This window comes from Delphinus delphis, chromosome 10 (genome assembly GCF_949987515.2).
Source record: "Delphinus delphis chromosome 10, mDelDel1.2, whole genome shotgun sequence".
NCBI classification, from domain to species: domain Eukaryota; kingdom Metazoa; phylum Chordata; class Mammalia; order Artiodactyla; family Delphinidae; genus Delphinus; species Delphinus delphis.
This window is the reverse complement of record NC_082692.2, coordinates 67230900-67248765: the sequence shown is the minus strand read 5'-3', so window position 1 is coordinate 67248765 and position 17866 is coordinate 67230900. Positions and strand designations below refer to the sequence as shown.

General features: G+C 42.2%; 1 protein-coding gene across 4 annotated transcripts in view; it reads right to left on the bottom strand.

Annotated features, from left to right (window-relative positions):
- Positions 1–17866, bottom strand: part of RAD54L2 (RAD54 like 2) — an 87481-nt gene that overhangs the window by 34508 nt on the left and 35107 nt on the right. For all 4 annotated transcript variants that reach the window (XM_060022596.1, XM_060022597.1, XM_060022595.1 and 1 more), the window contains one exon: positions 14706–14901. In XM_060022596.1, coding sequence (XP_059878579.1) covers positions 14706–14847 — 142 coding nt within the window. In that variant the 5' untranslated portion in view covers positions 14848–14901. The remainder of the gene's footprint in view (positions 1–14705; positions 14902–17866) is intronic.

Here is a 17866-nt window from a genome sequence, read left to right as displayed (position 1 = left end):
ACATTTTGGTGATAGACAGTGGTGATGGTTGCAACAACAATGTGAATGTACTTAATGCCACAGTATTGTACACTTAAAAATAGCTAAAATGCTAAATTTTACGTTACATATATTTTACCACACACGCAGAGTTGACTTAGTTGTTATGCTAAGTTAAAGTTAGACACAAAAGGCAGCATATTGTATGATTCCATTTACAGAAATGCACAGAACAGGTACATCTATACAGACAGAAAGTAGGACAGTGGTTGCCAAGGGCTGAGGGAGAGGATAATAGGAGTGTCTGCTTACAGGTAACAGGGTTTCTTTTTGGGGTGGTGAGGATGTTCTGATATTAGAAAGTGGAGATGGTTGCACAACCTTGTGAATATACTAAAACCCACTGAATTGTATACTTTAAAGTGGTGAATTATATCTCAAAAAAACACACACACTTTTTTTTTTTTTAATGTTGGCTTGGTGCTTCTGCTTCCAGCTAAGACGGAATAGCGTGAGGCAAACCAAAGGTGGCACGAAGAACAGCTAGGAATATGTTAGCAAATTTAAACAAACAAACAACAACAAAACTCTTTTGAAGGCATTGAAGAGATGCTGAGACAACCAGGAGTTGAAGGGACAAGATTCCAGAGGCAGGGAATGCTGCGCAACCATGAAAAAGAATGAAATCTTGCCATTTGTTGCAACATGGATCGACCTGGCGGGTATAAGTGAAATAAGTCAGAGAAAAACAAATACCATATTTCACTTGTATGTGGAATCTAAAAAACAAAACAGGAACAAACAAAATGAAACAGAAATAGACTCATAGATACAGAGAACAAACTGGTGGTTGTCAGAGGGGGTATGGGGAGACAGAGGAAATAGGCGAAGGGGATTAAGAGGTACAAACTTCCAGCTATAAAATAAATAAGTCATGGGGATGTAATGTACATGTATAGGGAATATAGTCAATAATACTGTAACAATTTTGTATGGTGATGGATGGTAGCTGGTCTCACTGTGGTGAGGGGCACCTGGAACTCTCACGTACTACTGACAGGAGTGTGAAGAGGTACAGTCATGTTGGAAAACATTTTGGCAGTTTCTTATAAAGTTAAACATAAACCTACCATATGACCCAGTAATTCACTTATTGATATTTTATCTAAAAGAAATGAAAACAGGGACTTCCCTGGTGGTCCAGCGGTAAAGAATCCACCTTCCAATGCAGGGGACACGGATTCGATCTCTGGTTGGGGAACTAAGATCCCACATGCCGCGGGGCAACTAAGTCCACATGCCACAACTACTGAGCTTGCGTGCCTCAACGAGAGAGCGCTCTGGACCCTGTGCACCACAACTACAGAACTCACGTGCCCTGGAGCCCGCATATCACAGCTAGAGAGAAGCCTGCATGCCACAACAAGAGAGAAACCTGTGCACAGCAACAAAGACCTGATGCAGCCAAAAAAATAAAATAAATAAAAATAAAATAAAATAAATGAAAAACATATCTCTAATTTTTTTAAAAAATCAACTTTACAGGAATGTTCAGAGCAGGTTCATTCATAAGATTAAATGTCCACCAACAGATAAATGTATAAACAAGGGGTAATATATTCATGCAATTGGAATACTACTCAGCAATAAAAAAGAACAAACTATGATCATATGCAACAATACATATGAATCTCACAGACATTATGCTGAGCAAGAGGCCAAAGACAAAAGAATATGTATTGTATAATTCCATGTATATAAAATGCTAGAACAGGCAAAGCTAACCTATAATGACAGAAATCAGTTCAGTGGTTGCCTGGAAAATTGACTACAAACGGGCATGAGAGAACTTTCTGGGAAAATGGATATTTTCTGTATCTTGATTAGGGTGATGATAACATGGGTACATACATTTGTCAACAATCATCGACCTGCACTGGTAAAAAAATGTGAACTTTACTTTATGTAAATTATATAATAAAGTTGATTTTTAAAAATCGTGTGATATTTCTATGTTATTCTTAAAAAGAAATTCATAGCCTTAAATTAATGTCAAAAAGTAACAGAGAGTGGTCCAGAGGTTAAGACTCCATGATCCCAATATAGGGGGCACAGGTTCAATCCCTGTTCGGGGAACTAAGATCCCGCATGAGGCAAAGGGCAGCAAAAAAACAAAAGCAAAAAAAACCAGACAGTAGGGCTTCCCTGGTAGCGCAGTGGTTGAGAGTCCGCCTGCCGATGCAGGGGACACGGGTTCGTGCTCCGGTCCGGGAAGATCCCACATGCCGCGGAGCGGCTGGGCCCGTGAGCCATGGCCGCTGAGCCTGCGCGTCCAGAGCCTGTGCTCCCCAACAGGAGAGGCCCGCGTACCGCAAAAAAAAAACCCAAAAAAACAGAGAGTGAAAATCAATGATGTAAATAAATTTTCTTTTCAAAAAATTAGAAAAAGAACAGGAAACTAAACCCAAAGAAAGCAGTAGGAAGAAAACAATAAAAAGCAGAGGAAAACATACTTTAAAGAGCAAAAGCAAAACCATAAGTTGATTCTTTGAAGCATAGATGCTACATCCTCAGAGAGCCTTACCACCACTGCCACAACCAACACACTGGCTAAAATAGGCCCTTCCTCCCAACCCCTGGGGCTTATTCCCTTTCTTTATTATTTACAGGGTTCTTATCAAGAACCTCTCCTTTTAGACTGTAGCTCCTTGAAGGCAGGGATTCTTTCCATCTCATTCTCCACTATATCCCTCAAGCCTAACAAAAATGCCAGCTGTCTAACAGATGCTCAATAAATATACGTTGAATTTTTCAAAATGAGCTTGTTTCTATTAAAAAAAACTGCCACTAGAGAAAAACACATATGAATAAAAAATCCACCGAAGTATACCAGTTCCTATTCAGTATGTTTATGTTCAATATCTTCAATATATCATCATTTATGAGCGCATATTGATGTTCTCTGTGGACCGAGCTTTCCCTGACTCAATATATGTCATGACAAGCCAATATATTTGCCAATAAGCCTTAAAAAGTTAAAAACTCACATAAACCAAAATGTGATTCACCTTCAAAATAGTCATAGAAGCCAGTTTGAGAGGGAAAAAAATTCTCATCATAGTTGCTCCTTGGGAAGAAATAACCCTTCACAGCATTAATGCTAAAAGTCACTAGAGAATTCTAAATTAAACACATCTTTTAAAGTGAGATCTGAGAGCAAGGGGACCGATATCACTCTAACTAACTTATTAAACAACCTAAGACATGAAGAAAAGAAAGGGCCAGGCTTTCCACTTAGCTCTCACAGGGCTGGGGAACAACTGCAAATCATTTGTAAAAGATACCAAGACTGCACAGGGGTTCTCAATCTTGGCCCTGCGGACATTTGGGATTGGGTAATCCTTTGTTGTCGGAGGCTCTCCTGTATATCGTAGGGTGTTCAGCAGCATCCCAGCCCCCCCCCCCATCTACTAGATTCTAGTAGCATCTTCCCAGTTGTGACAACCAAAAATGTCTCTATACATTGCCAAAGGTCTCCCTGGGGGCAAAATCAATCCCTGTAGAGAATCACTGCTTATAGCACAATCAAGGCCAAAATACTAAAGAAACAGTCATTTGTAAACACAACTACACCTCTTTTCAGCCCATCTGAAATTCTAGCCCTCTGCTGCAGACAGATTTAATTTTGACTCTGCTCAGCATGATGATGAAGATTTCTGGCCATCTCTGCAACAACAGGCAAGAATTACCAAGTTCTCAGCAAATCAGCCACAAGGTAGGAACTTCTGAGCAAAGGAAAAAAGACAGACTAAGGCTGAAATGTTGAAAGATTCTAGTTTAATTTCTGAATAAGATATAAAGAAATGAGAGAAAATGTAAAGTGAATACTTGGCTTCACTAAAATCTTACAGACAAGGTAATGTCTAGAATAATTTCACAAAATCAAAATTTTAAAAATCCAAATTAAGCCCAAAGATGCTGATGAAAACCACACCCCAATCTTTAAAATATGCCTTTCCTATGTCCTCTCACTTTTTCACTCATGAAATAAAAGACTATCAAACAATGTGAAAGATTGCTTAAACTGACTAAAATGAAATTACAGATTTTTTTTTACATTAAAGAGCACTGTGAGCAACGTTAAGAAATAAGCTACAGACTAGATGCTATTAACAATATAAATAGTAAAGGATTAGTATATCCAGAATATGAACACTTACAAATATGAACATTTAAATATGAAAAACATCATCACCACAAATAGCCAAAACTGACATCGTTACTTGAGAAATTTGAGCTGGTTCTTGAAGTGTTTCCCAGCTTTCTCTAATCACTCAACTTTATTATTCCATCAGTCATAAGAAAACATCCACTATCATCCTTAACATGGTTTTATGCCATGGTTTTATGCCAAACATGAATGGTTTTATGGTTTTATGCCAAACATGAATACTGAATCACCTACTCAGCTTGATTTCCCCCATTCCTTCTATCCCCCAGAATTCCACAAGCAACCCCACACCTAGCCATCATCATGCATTAAGGAAGAGAAATCTTACTGCTGCCCAAGGAACAGAAGGTGGAGAAAGAGCCAACTCCTATCTGGAAATGACTGCAGTTCACTGAGAAACAACACACCACCCAAGGCACCTGGTGACTGTGGCACCTGGCAACCTGCAGCCAGCTTCCTGGTGGGGAGAGCCCTTCCTTCTACACTCTGCCAAGGGACTAAAGAGACAACAGGCTGGTCACTGTTTCCTCAAGAGTTCTCCAAGGGTCTCTCAACTCCCTAGTAATGTGTGTTTTTTTTAAAAGAAATGGGCTAGGGGATTTCCCTGGTGGCACAGTGGTTAAGAATCTGCCTGCCAATGCAGGGGACACAGGTTCGAGCCCTGGTCTGGGAAGATCCCACATGCTGCGGAGCAACTAAGCCCGTGCACCACAACTACTAAGCCTATGCTCTAGAGCCCATGAGCCACAACTACTAAAGCCTGCACACCTAGAGCCCGTGCTCTGCAACAAGAGAAGCCACCACAATGAGAAGCCCGCGCACCACAACGAAGAGTAGCCCTTGCTCGCTGCAACTAGAGAAAGCCTGCGTGCAGCAACAAAGACCCAACACAGCAAAAAATAAAAATAAATAAATAAAAATTTAAAAATAAATAAATAAACAGATCTTTTAAAAAAACTGGGCTAGGCATAAAAAAGAATGAAATTTTGCTATTTGCAACAACATGGATGCACCTGGAAGGTATAATGTTTAGTGAAATAAGTCAGACAGAGAAAGACTAACACTATATATTATCACTTATATGTGGAATATAAAAAATAAAAGAAACTATTGAATATAACAAAAAAGAAACAAAAACAGATATAGAGAACTAACTAGTGGTTACTAGGAGGGAGAGACAAGAAGGGAGGGGCAAGATAGGGGTAGGGGATTAAGAGGTACAAGCCTCTTATATAAAATAAATAAGCTACAAGAATATATTGTACAGTACAGGAAATATAGCCAATATTTTATAATAACTATAAATGGAGTATAATCTATAAAATTTTTGAGTCACTGTGTTGTATACCTGAAACTAATATAATACTGCAAATCAACTACATCTCTATTAAAAAAAAGAAATAGGCTAGGGATATGAATGGGAAGACAGAAGCAATGAAATATTTTTTGCTTGTTTCCCGAAGTATGAGTGATCCAAATATGGGAGAAATAAAAATAGATTAAAAACTCAAGCAAATTATTCCTAGAAACTTCAGAATCACTAAAGAGCTAGTGCTTTCACCACCTGCCATTCAGCACTACAGGGAGTAAAGTGGTACCGGATGCTGCAACTGCTTGAGAGAGGTGTCGGGGCTGGCGCTAGTTCAAGGGCCATGTCAATCTATGCTGGGCTTCCTGCTCTTCTTGAGGGCTCCAACTGGCAGCCTCTCTCAAGGAGGCTAGAATTAACAGGACCTCTGCACCCGCAAAGGGAAGATTTTAAGAGAGGAATGAAGAGAACAAGCCTGCTTGCAGCTTCGGGGGATTGTAGCCCTTCCCTCTGGAGCTCAGGCAAGTAAAGCTCCATACTCTCCCACCTGAAAATCCATTTTAAATGGTGATGGAAGCACAGAATAACATACAAATCTTTGCAAAACATGCAAACTTCACTAGGGCCCCATGTAAGGGTGTCCACAACAAGCAAGAGGAAACTAGGAGGGCACAAATGCTGTCCCTTTTAAGAGGGGATGGGGAAAGAGTAACACCAACAGCTCAAATTCTGCTGCTTTTATTTAAGAAAGGACTTGGGTACACACACTAAGGTGATAGTCTTCCAAAATTGGTTACTGTTGTATCTGTTAACCTAAGAGAGTAGAAGACAGTAACACTGGTCCTATGAACAAACAAAAGCATGCTAGTAACCTGTATGGGGGGGGGAAATCAACACAACTCAGTTTATTTTTTCTGATGAACGCTTTGAAGCACTGAGGCTACGACCACAAAACACACGCACACACACACACACACACACACACACACACACACACACACACAATTCCCAGGAGGATTCAGTAGTTGAGAAAGGGCTGTACACAAAGACTAGGGTTTCACAAGCAGAGCATCAGATATCATTCTGGGAAAGCACAGGAGGCAAGAGAGAAGAAAGATACCTCCAGCACAACATTTCCTCCACAAAATGCATTCACATATAACTGAAACAGTTAAATGATCCCTTCAGACTCTTACTGAGGATAAGAATTTCTGATTTGAGAGCAGAAAACAAGGTAGGTTGAGGAGCAGATGCCGTGGAGGGCAGGGCTCAATTATCAGTTCCCATACCCCAGAGAGCATCATTTAAAGTCATGCCTTGGCAAAATAATAAACGATTGCATGTCACCGACCTCCTGAATTGTCTCATTAATTGAAACCTTAAATGTTAACTCTATGAATGCAAAAGGCTGGAGAGTAAATTCTGGTCAGAGAAAGACAGGTAAAGCCCTTTCTGACTGACCACATTAGATATAAAACAAATCTTTTCCTTAGGGCCACAGAAAATGCAAAGAAAATATGCATCTATCTGAGAGCACACTGCGTCTTTGCTTCTGGATTAAAAGAGTGGCTGGAACGTAAGTACAACATTTCTAAGCTGGAAGAGCATTCAGCAGTGGCTCTACCAGGACCTTACATCCCACAAGGAAACTTTATAGACCTCTACCATATATGATCACCATCAAGGAGAAAACCTCTCATCTCCTCATGTTCAATCACAAATTCTGTGCCTGAAGAAATTACCTAAATATCCCACTCTACTTCTCTCCATACCACTGTACTACCTGGTCTGGATTCTGGCACAAGCCTCCAAAGGGTCACCCTGCCGCCTTCTGATGACTCCCCCTCCAATCCATGCTGCTTGCTGCAGAAAGAGAGCTTTCTGAATCTGATCATGTCACAGTCTCCACCCACCCAGGATCTTCTAAAATACCTTAAAATGTTCCTTCTACCCTTAGGATAAAATCTAAAATGCTTAAGGCTTTTTCTGATTGCTAGTATCCAGCCTTCTTTCTGACCAGCAAGTACCTCCCTCCAACCACCTGCACCGACACACCTTCCACTCCCTGCTCTCTAGCCTCAAAAGCACAGTGCTCTCAAGGTCTCTAGGCCTTGGCTGAGGCTGTGTCCATCTTTCCCCATTTCTTCATCTAACAGTTATGTTTTAGATTCTAATGACAATTCTAACCTATACTCTCTTTTGGGTCTCTGCTTAAAGGTTAGCGTCCAGAAAGCCCTCTCTAGGTTTCTTCCTTTTTATTTTAGTATGTGCCCAACTGCTAAGCTGTAGTGCCTATCAATATAGCTGCAGAGAGAAAATTAATAGCTGCTGCTGTCTCTCTTGGTATGCTGTTTACGGAACTTCATTCAAACCTGGCACATTATGCTTCTGTATTCTATACTGGACCAAAGATTATTTGAAGACTTCAGAAGATGATTAAAACAATACTGAAAAACCTTCTCTTCAGGAGGGTTGCTGGGTAACTCCGAAGTCAGGGCAGGCACAGCAACTGGGGAATAGCTGTAGTCCCAGCACAGGTCTGTGGTGAGCCCTGCTAGATATGGACCCTACCCCATGCCCAGTCATGCCCAAGTCCATCCAAAACTGCTCTAGTCACTAGCTCTGCTCCCAAAAGCACTGGGGCCCAGCTCACCAGCAATGCTTGTTATCCTTCAGCTACATTTATTCATGTTACAAATATTACCCATTCAGTCCTCGAAACTGCCCTATTAAGTAGATGATACTACATATATTCCCATTTTACAGATGAAAAAACTTGTTTCACAAAGCTATAAGCAGTAAAGACAGGATTTGAACTCAGGTGGTTGATCTGGCTCCAGAGTCCATGCTCTTAGCCACCACCCTGCACAATCTCTCCTCTACTCCCATTTCGCTGAAAGTTATGAGGGAAGAAAATAGAGTTCAGAAACAGAACCACATATGTACTGTGCCTTCGTTTACAACAAAGGGTAAAACAAAAAGGTAATGCAGAATACTGGATCAATTAGATAATCATATCGGTGGAGGTGGGGGGGTGATGAAGCTTGACCCCTACCTCACACCACACAAAAATCAATTCCAGGGCTTCCCTGGTGGTGCAGTGGTTGAGAGTCCGCCTGCCGATGCAGGGGACACGGGTTTGTGCCCTGGTCCGGGAGGATTCCACATGCCATGGAGCAGATGGGCCCGTGAGCCACGGCCGCTGAGCCTGCGCGTCCGGAGCCTGTGCTCCGCAGCGGGAGAGGCCACAGCAGTGAGAGGCCCACGTACCGCAAAAAAAAAAAAAAAAAAAAAAAAAAATCAATTCCAGATGGATCCTAGACCTAAATGTGAAGGTAAAACATTAAAGCTTCTAGAAGATAACAGGAGAATATCTTCATGACCTTGAGGTAGACAAATATTTCTTAAACAAAGCCCAAAAAGCACTAAACATAAAGGGAAAAAAATGATAAATTTGACTTCGTTAAAATTAAAACATCTATAGATCATCAAAAATACAATCTAAAAAAGATTATAAAACTGCAAAAAATACACAACTAAGAGAGTGAAAAATCAAGCAATATAAATGGGAAAGCTGTGTGTGTGTGTGTGTGTGTGTGTGTGTGTGTATTAAAAAGACTCACATCCAGATATACAGAATTCCTATAAATCAATAAGAAATTTGTGGAAGAAAGAAAAATGGTCAAAAACATGAGTTCAGGCACTTCACAAAAGTGAAAATGATCATAAACATGTGGAAAAGAGCTCACCTTAAGTAATTAGGGAAATACGAATTAAAACCACAATCAGATACTCCCACTCCCTGGATTGTTGGGAAGGAATGTTAAAGGCCCTACAATTCACTCTGGGGACTTCCCTGGTGTTCCAGTGATTAAAAATCCACGTTCCAATAAAGGGGACGCAGGTTCCATCCCTGGTTGGGGAACTAAGATCCCACATGCCACGGGGCAACTAAGCCCGTGCACTGCAACTACTGAGCCCGCATGCCTCAACTAAAGAGGCTGCATCCTGCAAACTACAGAGCCCACGTGCTCTGGAGTGCACGCGCCACAACTAGAGAGAGGCCTGCACACTGCAATTAAGAGCCCGCGTACCACAACGAAAGATCCTGCATGCTGCAACAAAGATCCCACGTGCCGCAACTAAGACCCGATGCAGCCAAAAAAGATAAATAAAATAAAATGTAACATGTATTAAAAAAAAAAAGTCACTCTGAACAACTGGGTCAATGTCTGACATGCTCTTCTGATGCAGGTTTATAAAACAATCTTCGGCCCCCAGCGCACCCAAACTCTCTGCCCCTTTGTTTCCCTAACCCTAGCACACAGAAAAGGAGGACAGGAACAATTATCAAAATCAGCACTACTTCATTTCTAACATGGAGGTCACCCTAAACTCTGACATACACTATTCTGAAAAATCAGTCCAACAACAGATATTCAAGTTGTCTCAGGAAAAAGTGACACAAGTTTCTGGGGAAGAGGAGAAGGAAGAGAGAAATACAGAATAAAAAGAAAAAGATTTGGCTTGAGGGAGATCCTGCAGTCCAGTGGTTGGGACTCCACACTTCCACTGCAGGGGGCATGGGTTTGATCTGGGAACTAAGATCCCGCATGCTGTGTGGCGCAGCCGAAAAAAAAAAAAAGATCTGGCTTGAATCTGTAATTTAAGGAATGCTGCTTTTCCTCTATGTTGAGAACAAAATGCTGAAATGCAATGGAATGCTATTAACACTGTCTTGCCTGTCTTAGTGCATTCGGTCACAGGTCTAACTGCTTCCCCCGCTGATTCATAGCCCTTTTGTTTTGGTGATTCCTTTTTGTTCCTAAAAACATGCCCATTCTTCCCTGTCTTCATCCAGAACAAGAGAACAACAGATCTAGAATTCAGGTTGCAGACTTTTCATTTTGTGGAAAAGAACCTAAAGGCTCATCAAGGACTTGCCCAAGATCACAAAATTTAGATGAAGATGGTTGCCTTGTCTTGTGGGGTGTTCCTCTCTCTATCATACACTAAAGTGCTTAGGCAAAGGCTTTCCCAGACCACAGTTAACAGCTTGGCTTTAGCCAGTGTGGACTGCCCCCAATCTCTCCTGCACCATCAATTTCTCCCTCCCTACCTGATCAGTCCCACTGGCAAAAAGTTAAAAAGATAAAACCTGTTTTCCACCTGTTCTTCTTTGAGTCCCTATCATTGCACTGAAATTGATCAAGGCCACCAAGGACCCCCACACTGCTAAATCCAACGGTCAATTCTTAGTCCTCATACTACCAGGACTATTGGTTGCCTTTAACTAACACGGTTGATCACTTCCTCCTTGAAATGATTTTTTTTTCCTACCTGGCTTCCATAACACTTTTCTCTTGGGTCTCCTATTACCTCAGTGACCATTTCTTCTCAATCTTCTTTCCTAGATCATCCTCATTCCTTCCCTGCCTCTGCTGCCAAGTGCTTAGTTGTTCAGACCACTTCTCTTTAATTTCTCTTATTCCTGGAATAATCTTATCCTGTCCTGTGATTTAAGTACCATTCATATACAGATATATCCCACTTTTTAACCTCCAATGTAGAGTTCTCCCGTGAACTTCAATTTGATAGTCAACTGCCCTCTGGACATCTCAACTTGGAGGCATAAGACATGTCAAACTTAACATGTCTTCAAAACCGAACTCCTCTCTGTCCCCAATCTGTACCTCTCCCCTCATCTTCCTAAGCTTAGAAAATGGCATCTTCAAGTTGTTCAATAAAAACTTGGAATCCATCCTTACCTTCCCTCTTACTCTGACACAATCTATATCTCTTTCATTAACAAATTCTATTGGCTCCATCTTCAAAACATATCCAGAATCCAACTACTTCTACCACCTCCACCAAGCCACCATCCCTCCTGCCTGGAATTTTGCAGTATCCTCCTAATTGACCTGCCTGCTTTTGCCCTCAGCTCCTTCACAGCCTGTTCCTTACATATCATCCAGTGAGATCTTTCCTCCGTTTAAACCCTCTAATGGCTCCCACCTCACAGAATAAGACCCCACACAGTCTGACCCCACGGCCTCTCTTCTACCACCCTCAGCCTGGTACACTCTGCTTCAGCTACCCTGGCTCCTTGCTGTTTTCTCCACACACCAAGAAAGCTCCTGCCTTTGGATATTTGCTCTTGTTATCCTATCTGCCTGGAATGCTCTTTCTCTAGACAACCACCAGGCTAGCTCCCTTATTTCCTCCATGGCTCAACTCAAAAGTCACCTAATCAAGTAAAGTCTTTCTTGACCAGTCGACATAAAAAAGCATCATCCCACATTCATACCTTACCCAGTTCCCCTTTCTTCATAGCACTTAACACCTTCTGACATACTGTTTATGTACTTATTTATCATGTCTCAACCTACTAAAATGAAAATCCCATGAGGAGAGGCATTTTTATCCCCTGCTGTATTCCCAATGCCCATGACCATGCCTAGTCAAAGAGTAGAAGCTCAATAAATATTACTGAATTACTGAATGCATTCCTTTCCCTTGCCACTCTCACATACTGTATTGTTCTCCTGGTGCCCCATGCTCTTTTGAGACCTGCCATTCTTTTAGGCACTAATACTGGGCTACATAGCTTTTTATGCAAATTTGACTCCTAACAGACTCTGTTAGGTACCTTTCTAACAAGACCTTGATTTCAGATAATGAATGTGACCAAGTCTACTCTGATAGTCTTGTAAATAAACGGTGGTCTATGGGCTGGAGAATAGTCACTTGGATTCACGGATAGATGAATAATCTGATTTGCTGGATGTTAATGGTTCATCTAAAGGGAGGTCTCTAGCAAAACATAAACAGGTTCTATTCTTAGTTCTGATTCCATTGTCCCCCATGACTTGGATAGCCAATAGAGATGACAGAATCTGTTATCCAAGCAAAATAAAAGCACATGTCAATACAAAGGCTTATACATGAATGTTCATAGTGGCTTTATTTGTATTAACAAAACAAAAGAAAAAAAGGAACTCCCCCCCCAAAAGAAAGAAACCCAGGGAATGGATAAACAAATTGGGGTATACCTATACAATAGAATACTACTCAGCAATGAAGACAAATGAACAATTGATATATACATGTGGATGAATCTTTTTTTTTTATAGATTTATTTATTTTGGGCTTCATTGGGTCTTCATTGCTGCTTGCAGGCTTTCTCTAGTTGTGGCGAGCAGGGGCTACTCTTCATTGCAGTGCGCGTGCTTCTCATTGTGGTGGCTTCTCTTGTTGCGGAGCACGGACTCTAGGCACGCGGGCTTCAGTAGTTGTGGTGTACGGGCTCTAGAGCGCAGGCTCAGTAGTTGTGGTGCACGGGCTTAGTTGCTCCATGGCATGTGGGATCTTCCTGGACCAGGGCTCGAACCTGTGTCCCCTGCGTTGGCAGGCGGATTCTTAACCACTGTGCCACCAGGGAAGTCCCACACATGGATGAATCTTAAAATAATTATGCCGAGTGAAAGAAGTCAGACTCCCAGAAAGAGAATGAATATACTATATGGCTCCATTTATACCAGAGGAAAAGAAGTGGGACATCTGGCTTTTCCTTGCAAACTCCATAAGAATAAGGGTAGCAGACTTCCCTGGTGGCGTAGTGGTTAAGAATCCACCCGCGAATACAGGGAACACAGGCTCAATCCCTGGTCCGGGAAGATCCCACATGCCAGGGAGCAACTAAGTCGGTGCACCACAACTACTAAGCCTGTGCTCTAGAGCCTGCGTGCCACAACTACTGAAGCCCGCACGCCTAGAGTCCGTGCTCCGCAACAAGAAAGCCACCACAATGAGAAGCCCGTGCACCGCAACGCAGAGTAGCCCCCGCTCGCCACAACTAGAGAAAGCCCGTACGCAGCAACAAAGACCCAACGCAGACAAAAATAAATAAAATAAATAAATTTATTTTTAAAAAAAAGAACCATGAGAGGCAAGCAAGACAGTCTGATGATATACCCTCACATCACTATCTTCTGTTATTTCTACTCATTCTACTATATAGACGGGAACTGCAGAACTAGCTGTGGGGAGACTCCAGCTGAACAAGCTGGCAGTGGATAGCAGAAGATGCTGTTGTGGGGGGTGGGGGAGTGAAATGGTAATTTCCTGCCAGAGGTAAACTGGAAATGGGGCAGAGACCTCTAGACAGTTTAAATGACAGAAAATTGATCCCTGAACCATATGGCAGCTGTTAGGATGAATGAGAACTGAAGACAGTAACATCAGCAAACGAAGAGGACAGATGCTCATTCTCCTGGAATCTGGAGAATGGCAGGAATGCATCTTCCTAGGCTCCTGAAGATCCAAGCAACGACGATCTAGTGCAATGTTCAGGTATAAAACTGAATACTGGTGTGTTATAAAAAGACAAAAACTTTATTCCTAGGTCAACAGGAAGCTTACAAACAACCAAATCCTATGCCATGAAAGGTTAGAATTAATTGAGAAGCTGTGTGGCTGGCCAGATGACCTAACATTAGACTAATGATGAAAAGGAAAAGTCCAATGCCACTTCAGCAAGTTGGGGACAAAGGAAGGGTGAGCCAAGCAAACCAAATAGGAGCCCAGAAGGGGTCCACCAGCTACAGAGGGGCAGTTCTCTCCCAGTAGGAGCAATTTATAGTCACTTGAAGTAGCTAGGAGGCAGAGCAGCCCTGCAGGAGATGCAATAAGCTTTCCGGAATTGTGAACCCCTCTAATAATCTCTCCTCAGATAACTTCCTCATCTTCACAGAAGCAAGACTGTGAATGTAACTTAGGAAACTCACAGACCACTCACGGTTATCCTCACACCCATCTGTGGCCACCTGATGGGTCCGTGACCACCAGACCACCTCTTTGTCTCACCACAGGAACTCTGCCACTGACTCCCTCCATGACTTGAACAAGCATGCTCCAGTCTCAAATCTTTAGACCTAAGTCTGCACATCATCAAAGACAAGGTGAATACTAAAGGTCCTTCCAGCACTAAAGTGAGGCTTATATAGAGGAACAACAAATTATTTCCTGGGGAAGAGCATATGAGTTCATTGTTGCTATGTTCCAGTCTTTGCCTTCTCATGATGGATGATGACCTAAGAAATCCAACTGCCAACACCAAGTTGTCTCAGCAAAAATTCTATTAGAATAAAGATAAGGCAACCTCTGTCACTCACTAGAGTCACTCACCATCCAGCAGGTCTTCCTCGTCACCCCTGCCATGCTCCTCCACTGCCACCTCCTCCTCCTCCTCCTCCTCCTCTTCCGCATCCTCCAGCTCCACGTCTGGGTCCAGGTCTGGATCGCTCCCTGAGGCGGATTCGTCTGACATGGCTCCCAGAGGTCCTCAGTGGACATTACCGTCTCATGGTCCACTGCAGGGATCCTAGGAGGAGCACAAGAGGCATCAGAATCACCAAAGGCTTCACTTAGGAGCATGAATTTTTCAAAGAGAAAATGTCAAGGATGAATTCCCTGGGAGCTTCTCTAAGCAGGTCAGCTAACCATACCCAAATCTCAACCTTCCCCACAAGGGCACTGGCCGTAAGACATATTTTGGTGACTCTCTGCCCAGCTCAAGCTTCTCTTAGCTGCTTCTTTGGTCCCTTTAAGATATTTTCTTGCCCAAACGCCCTATACACCTCAGAATTCCCATTTGTTCGTTCCTTCATGCATCAACTGTTCCCTGAGCACCAACTCTTTATATCTCTATATATACATATACATGTATATATAATCACAGGCACTGTACTAGGCTTTGGGGACACAGTAGAAAGAAGAAAAAAGTATGTTAGAGGGTGTTAGTTGGCTAGTGTGTGCCAGAAGGAGCTGTTATTTTATAGAGGGGGAACAGGGAAGTTCTCACTGAGCAGAGGCCAGAAGGAAGAGGGAGCCACACAGACATCTGGAGGGACTGAGTCCAGGCAGAGTGAGCAGCAAAGGCGGAGCCCTGGAGCAGGAGTAACTGGGAGTGCTCAGGGAATAAGAAGTGGGCCCTGCCTTGGAGCACTACAAGGAAGATGGTCCACTCTCCAATCACCTGAATAAAGCGCTTACAGGCAACTGGCTATTTATCACACTGTCACTCCTCCCAAATACATAGGTAGCCTCAGGCTCCCCGTGGCTCAAGAATACCCCTGTGCCCACATCTCTGTTCTCAGGCTCTGCCCTACCTCTTGGCCCAGTTCCACCTCCATTTCTTCCAAGAAGCCTTTGTCAACTGCCCCAGTCTTCTGGGATCATATTCCCTCTTCTGAACTCCAGTAGCCATGCTAACCATGCTGACCTTCACCAAAGGCTTCATATGAGCTACCTGGCAAAGTGTTTGCCTTCTTTGGTTTCTCACCTCCTGACCCAACAGTAAGGCCCTAATGGCAGGGATTTAGCTGGGAATTGCTTCTTTGTATCCTAAACCTAGAAGCATGTCCTATTCATTCATTCATATTCGCTCTCTCTCTTGCCAACCAGCTCTATTACATTTACTATGTGTCAGGCACTATGCATGTCTGTCTGTTTCTCTCTCCACTTTACTATATTAGCAAGATCATTTCTTCTTGAGTGGAAAGAAAAAACAAGACAAAGAAAGTTAGACGGACTGTTTTGTGACAAAGCAAATATTGCAAAATATTAACATGAAGATTCAACAATTCTTTCAATTTTTTGGTATACTTGTTTTATTTTAATAATAAAATGTGGGGGAGAAGGGCACAAGATAAATAATCCTTTATAAGACAAACTGTTGTAGACAACCACATCCAGAATCAGGTCATCCTAAAATTCCTCTCATCTCCCAAAATTAAAAAAAAGAAGGAAACACAAGTCTCTAATTATTCAACACAAATACTATTCCAGAACTGGAATCTCTTATTAAGGTCCAGACACAATTTGAAACAGAATTTCTATGTTCTTCCGAACAGAAACAGAAACAAAACAAAGCAAACTGGATCCTTTAGAATTTTGGAAAACTGGAATTTAAGTTTAAGACTGCTCAGTTAGGGCTTCCCTGGTGGCGCAGTGGTTGAGAGTCCGCCTGCCGATGCAGGGGACACGGGTTTGTACCACCCCAGTCTGGGAAGATCCCACATGCCGCAGAGTGTCTGGGCCTGTGAGCCATGGCCGCTGAAATAAAATTCAAATTTTTGCATTAACAACACACTTCCAAAAACATTTACAAACGGCATTAAGGTACAGGGAAGAAAAGTGATCCACAAATAAATATTAATATAAATAATGCTGGATTTCCCTGGTGTTGCAGTGCTTAAGACCGCCTGCCAATGCAGGGGACACGGGTTCGAGCCCTGGTCCGGGAAGATCCCACATGCCGTGGAGCAACTAAGCCCATGCACCAAAACTACTGAGCCTGTGCTCTAGAGCCTGTGAGCCACAACTACTGAGCCCATGTGCCACACTACTGAAGCCCGCACGCCTAGAGCCTGTGCTCCGCAACAAGAGAAGCCACTGCAATGAGAAGCCCGTGCACCGCAACGAAGAGTAGCCCCCGCTTGCCACAACCAGAGAAAAAGCCCGCATGCAGCAACGAAGACCCAATGCAGCCAAAAATAAAATAAAATAAAATAAGTAGTAAAAAAAAAATATATATATATATATATAAAAATATAACTAATGCTGAGCTACCATTCACTGACAAAGCAGATTCCAAGTCTCTGAAGGAAACCTATATCTTTAGTTCATTAGGCTTTAGAAAGGAAGTAATAAACCAATTAAATATCAGCAGGTTTAGAAGTGAAATTTATTTCTAAATATTAGTATAATGAAAATTCATCAGCAACTACTCTGTGTTTGGAAGTCAATGTTCATAATCAGCATAAACCCCCTGTTTCATTCTCGACTGCTTAATAAGTGTTTTGCTTACAGTGAGCCTGGCTGATTATGGAGTGGCTTTTAGAGAACAATTTTTAATGAGCAAGTACCTTTAGGTAATCTGAATTCCTGTCATTTTAGAGAAGAAATTGTGTGGTGATGGAAGAATAACAATCACTGAAAGGTCAGCAATAACAATGAAAAGCCTGTAAACCCCCAGTTAACAAACATCTTCAAAACAACCTCAGTCCCAAGCTCCTGACAGACAGAAGCAAACATCAATTAAACATTCAACAACCACATATATTACACTATGAAAGACATTGATCCAGCCCCCTTCTCAAAACATTTTAAAAACAGAGGAAACTTTAAAATAGTACCCAGGCCATCAGATGCCCATAACAGAGAAGAAACTGGAAAGTAATGGATTTCTTAAGTCCCATCAAATTTGGTTTTTCTCTTTCCTTCCCGTCCATGAGCCACTAAATTTCTTTACATAGAGGACACAATGAATTCTTTTCTCAGCTCTT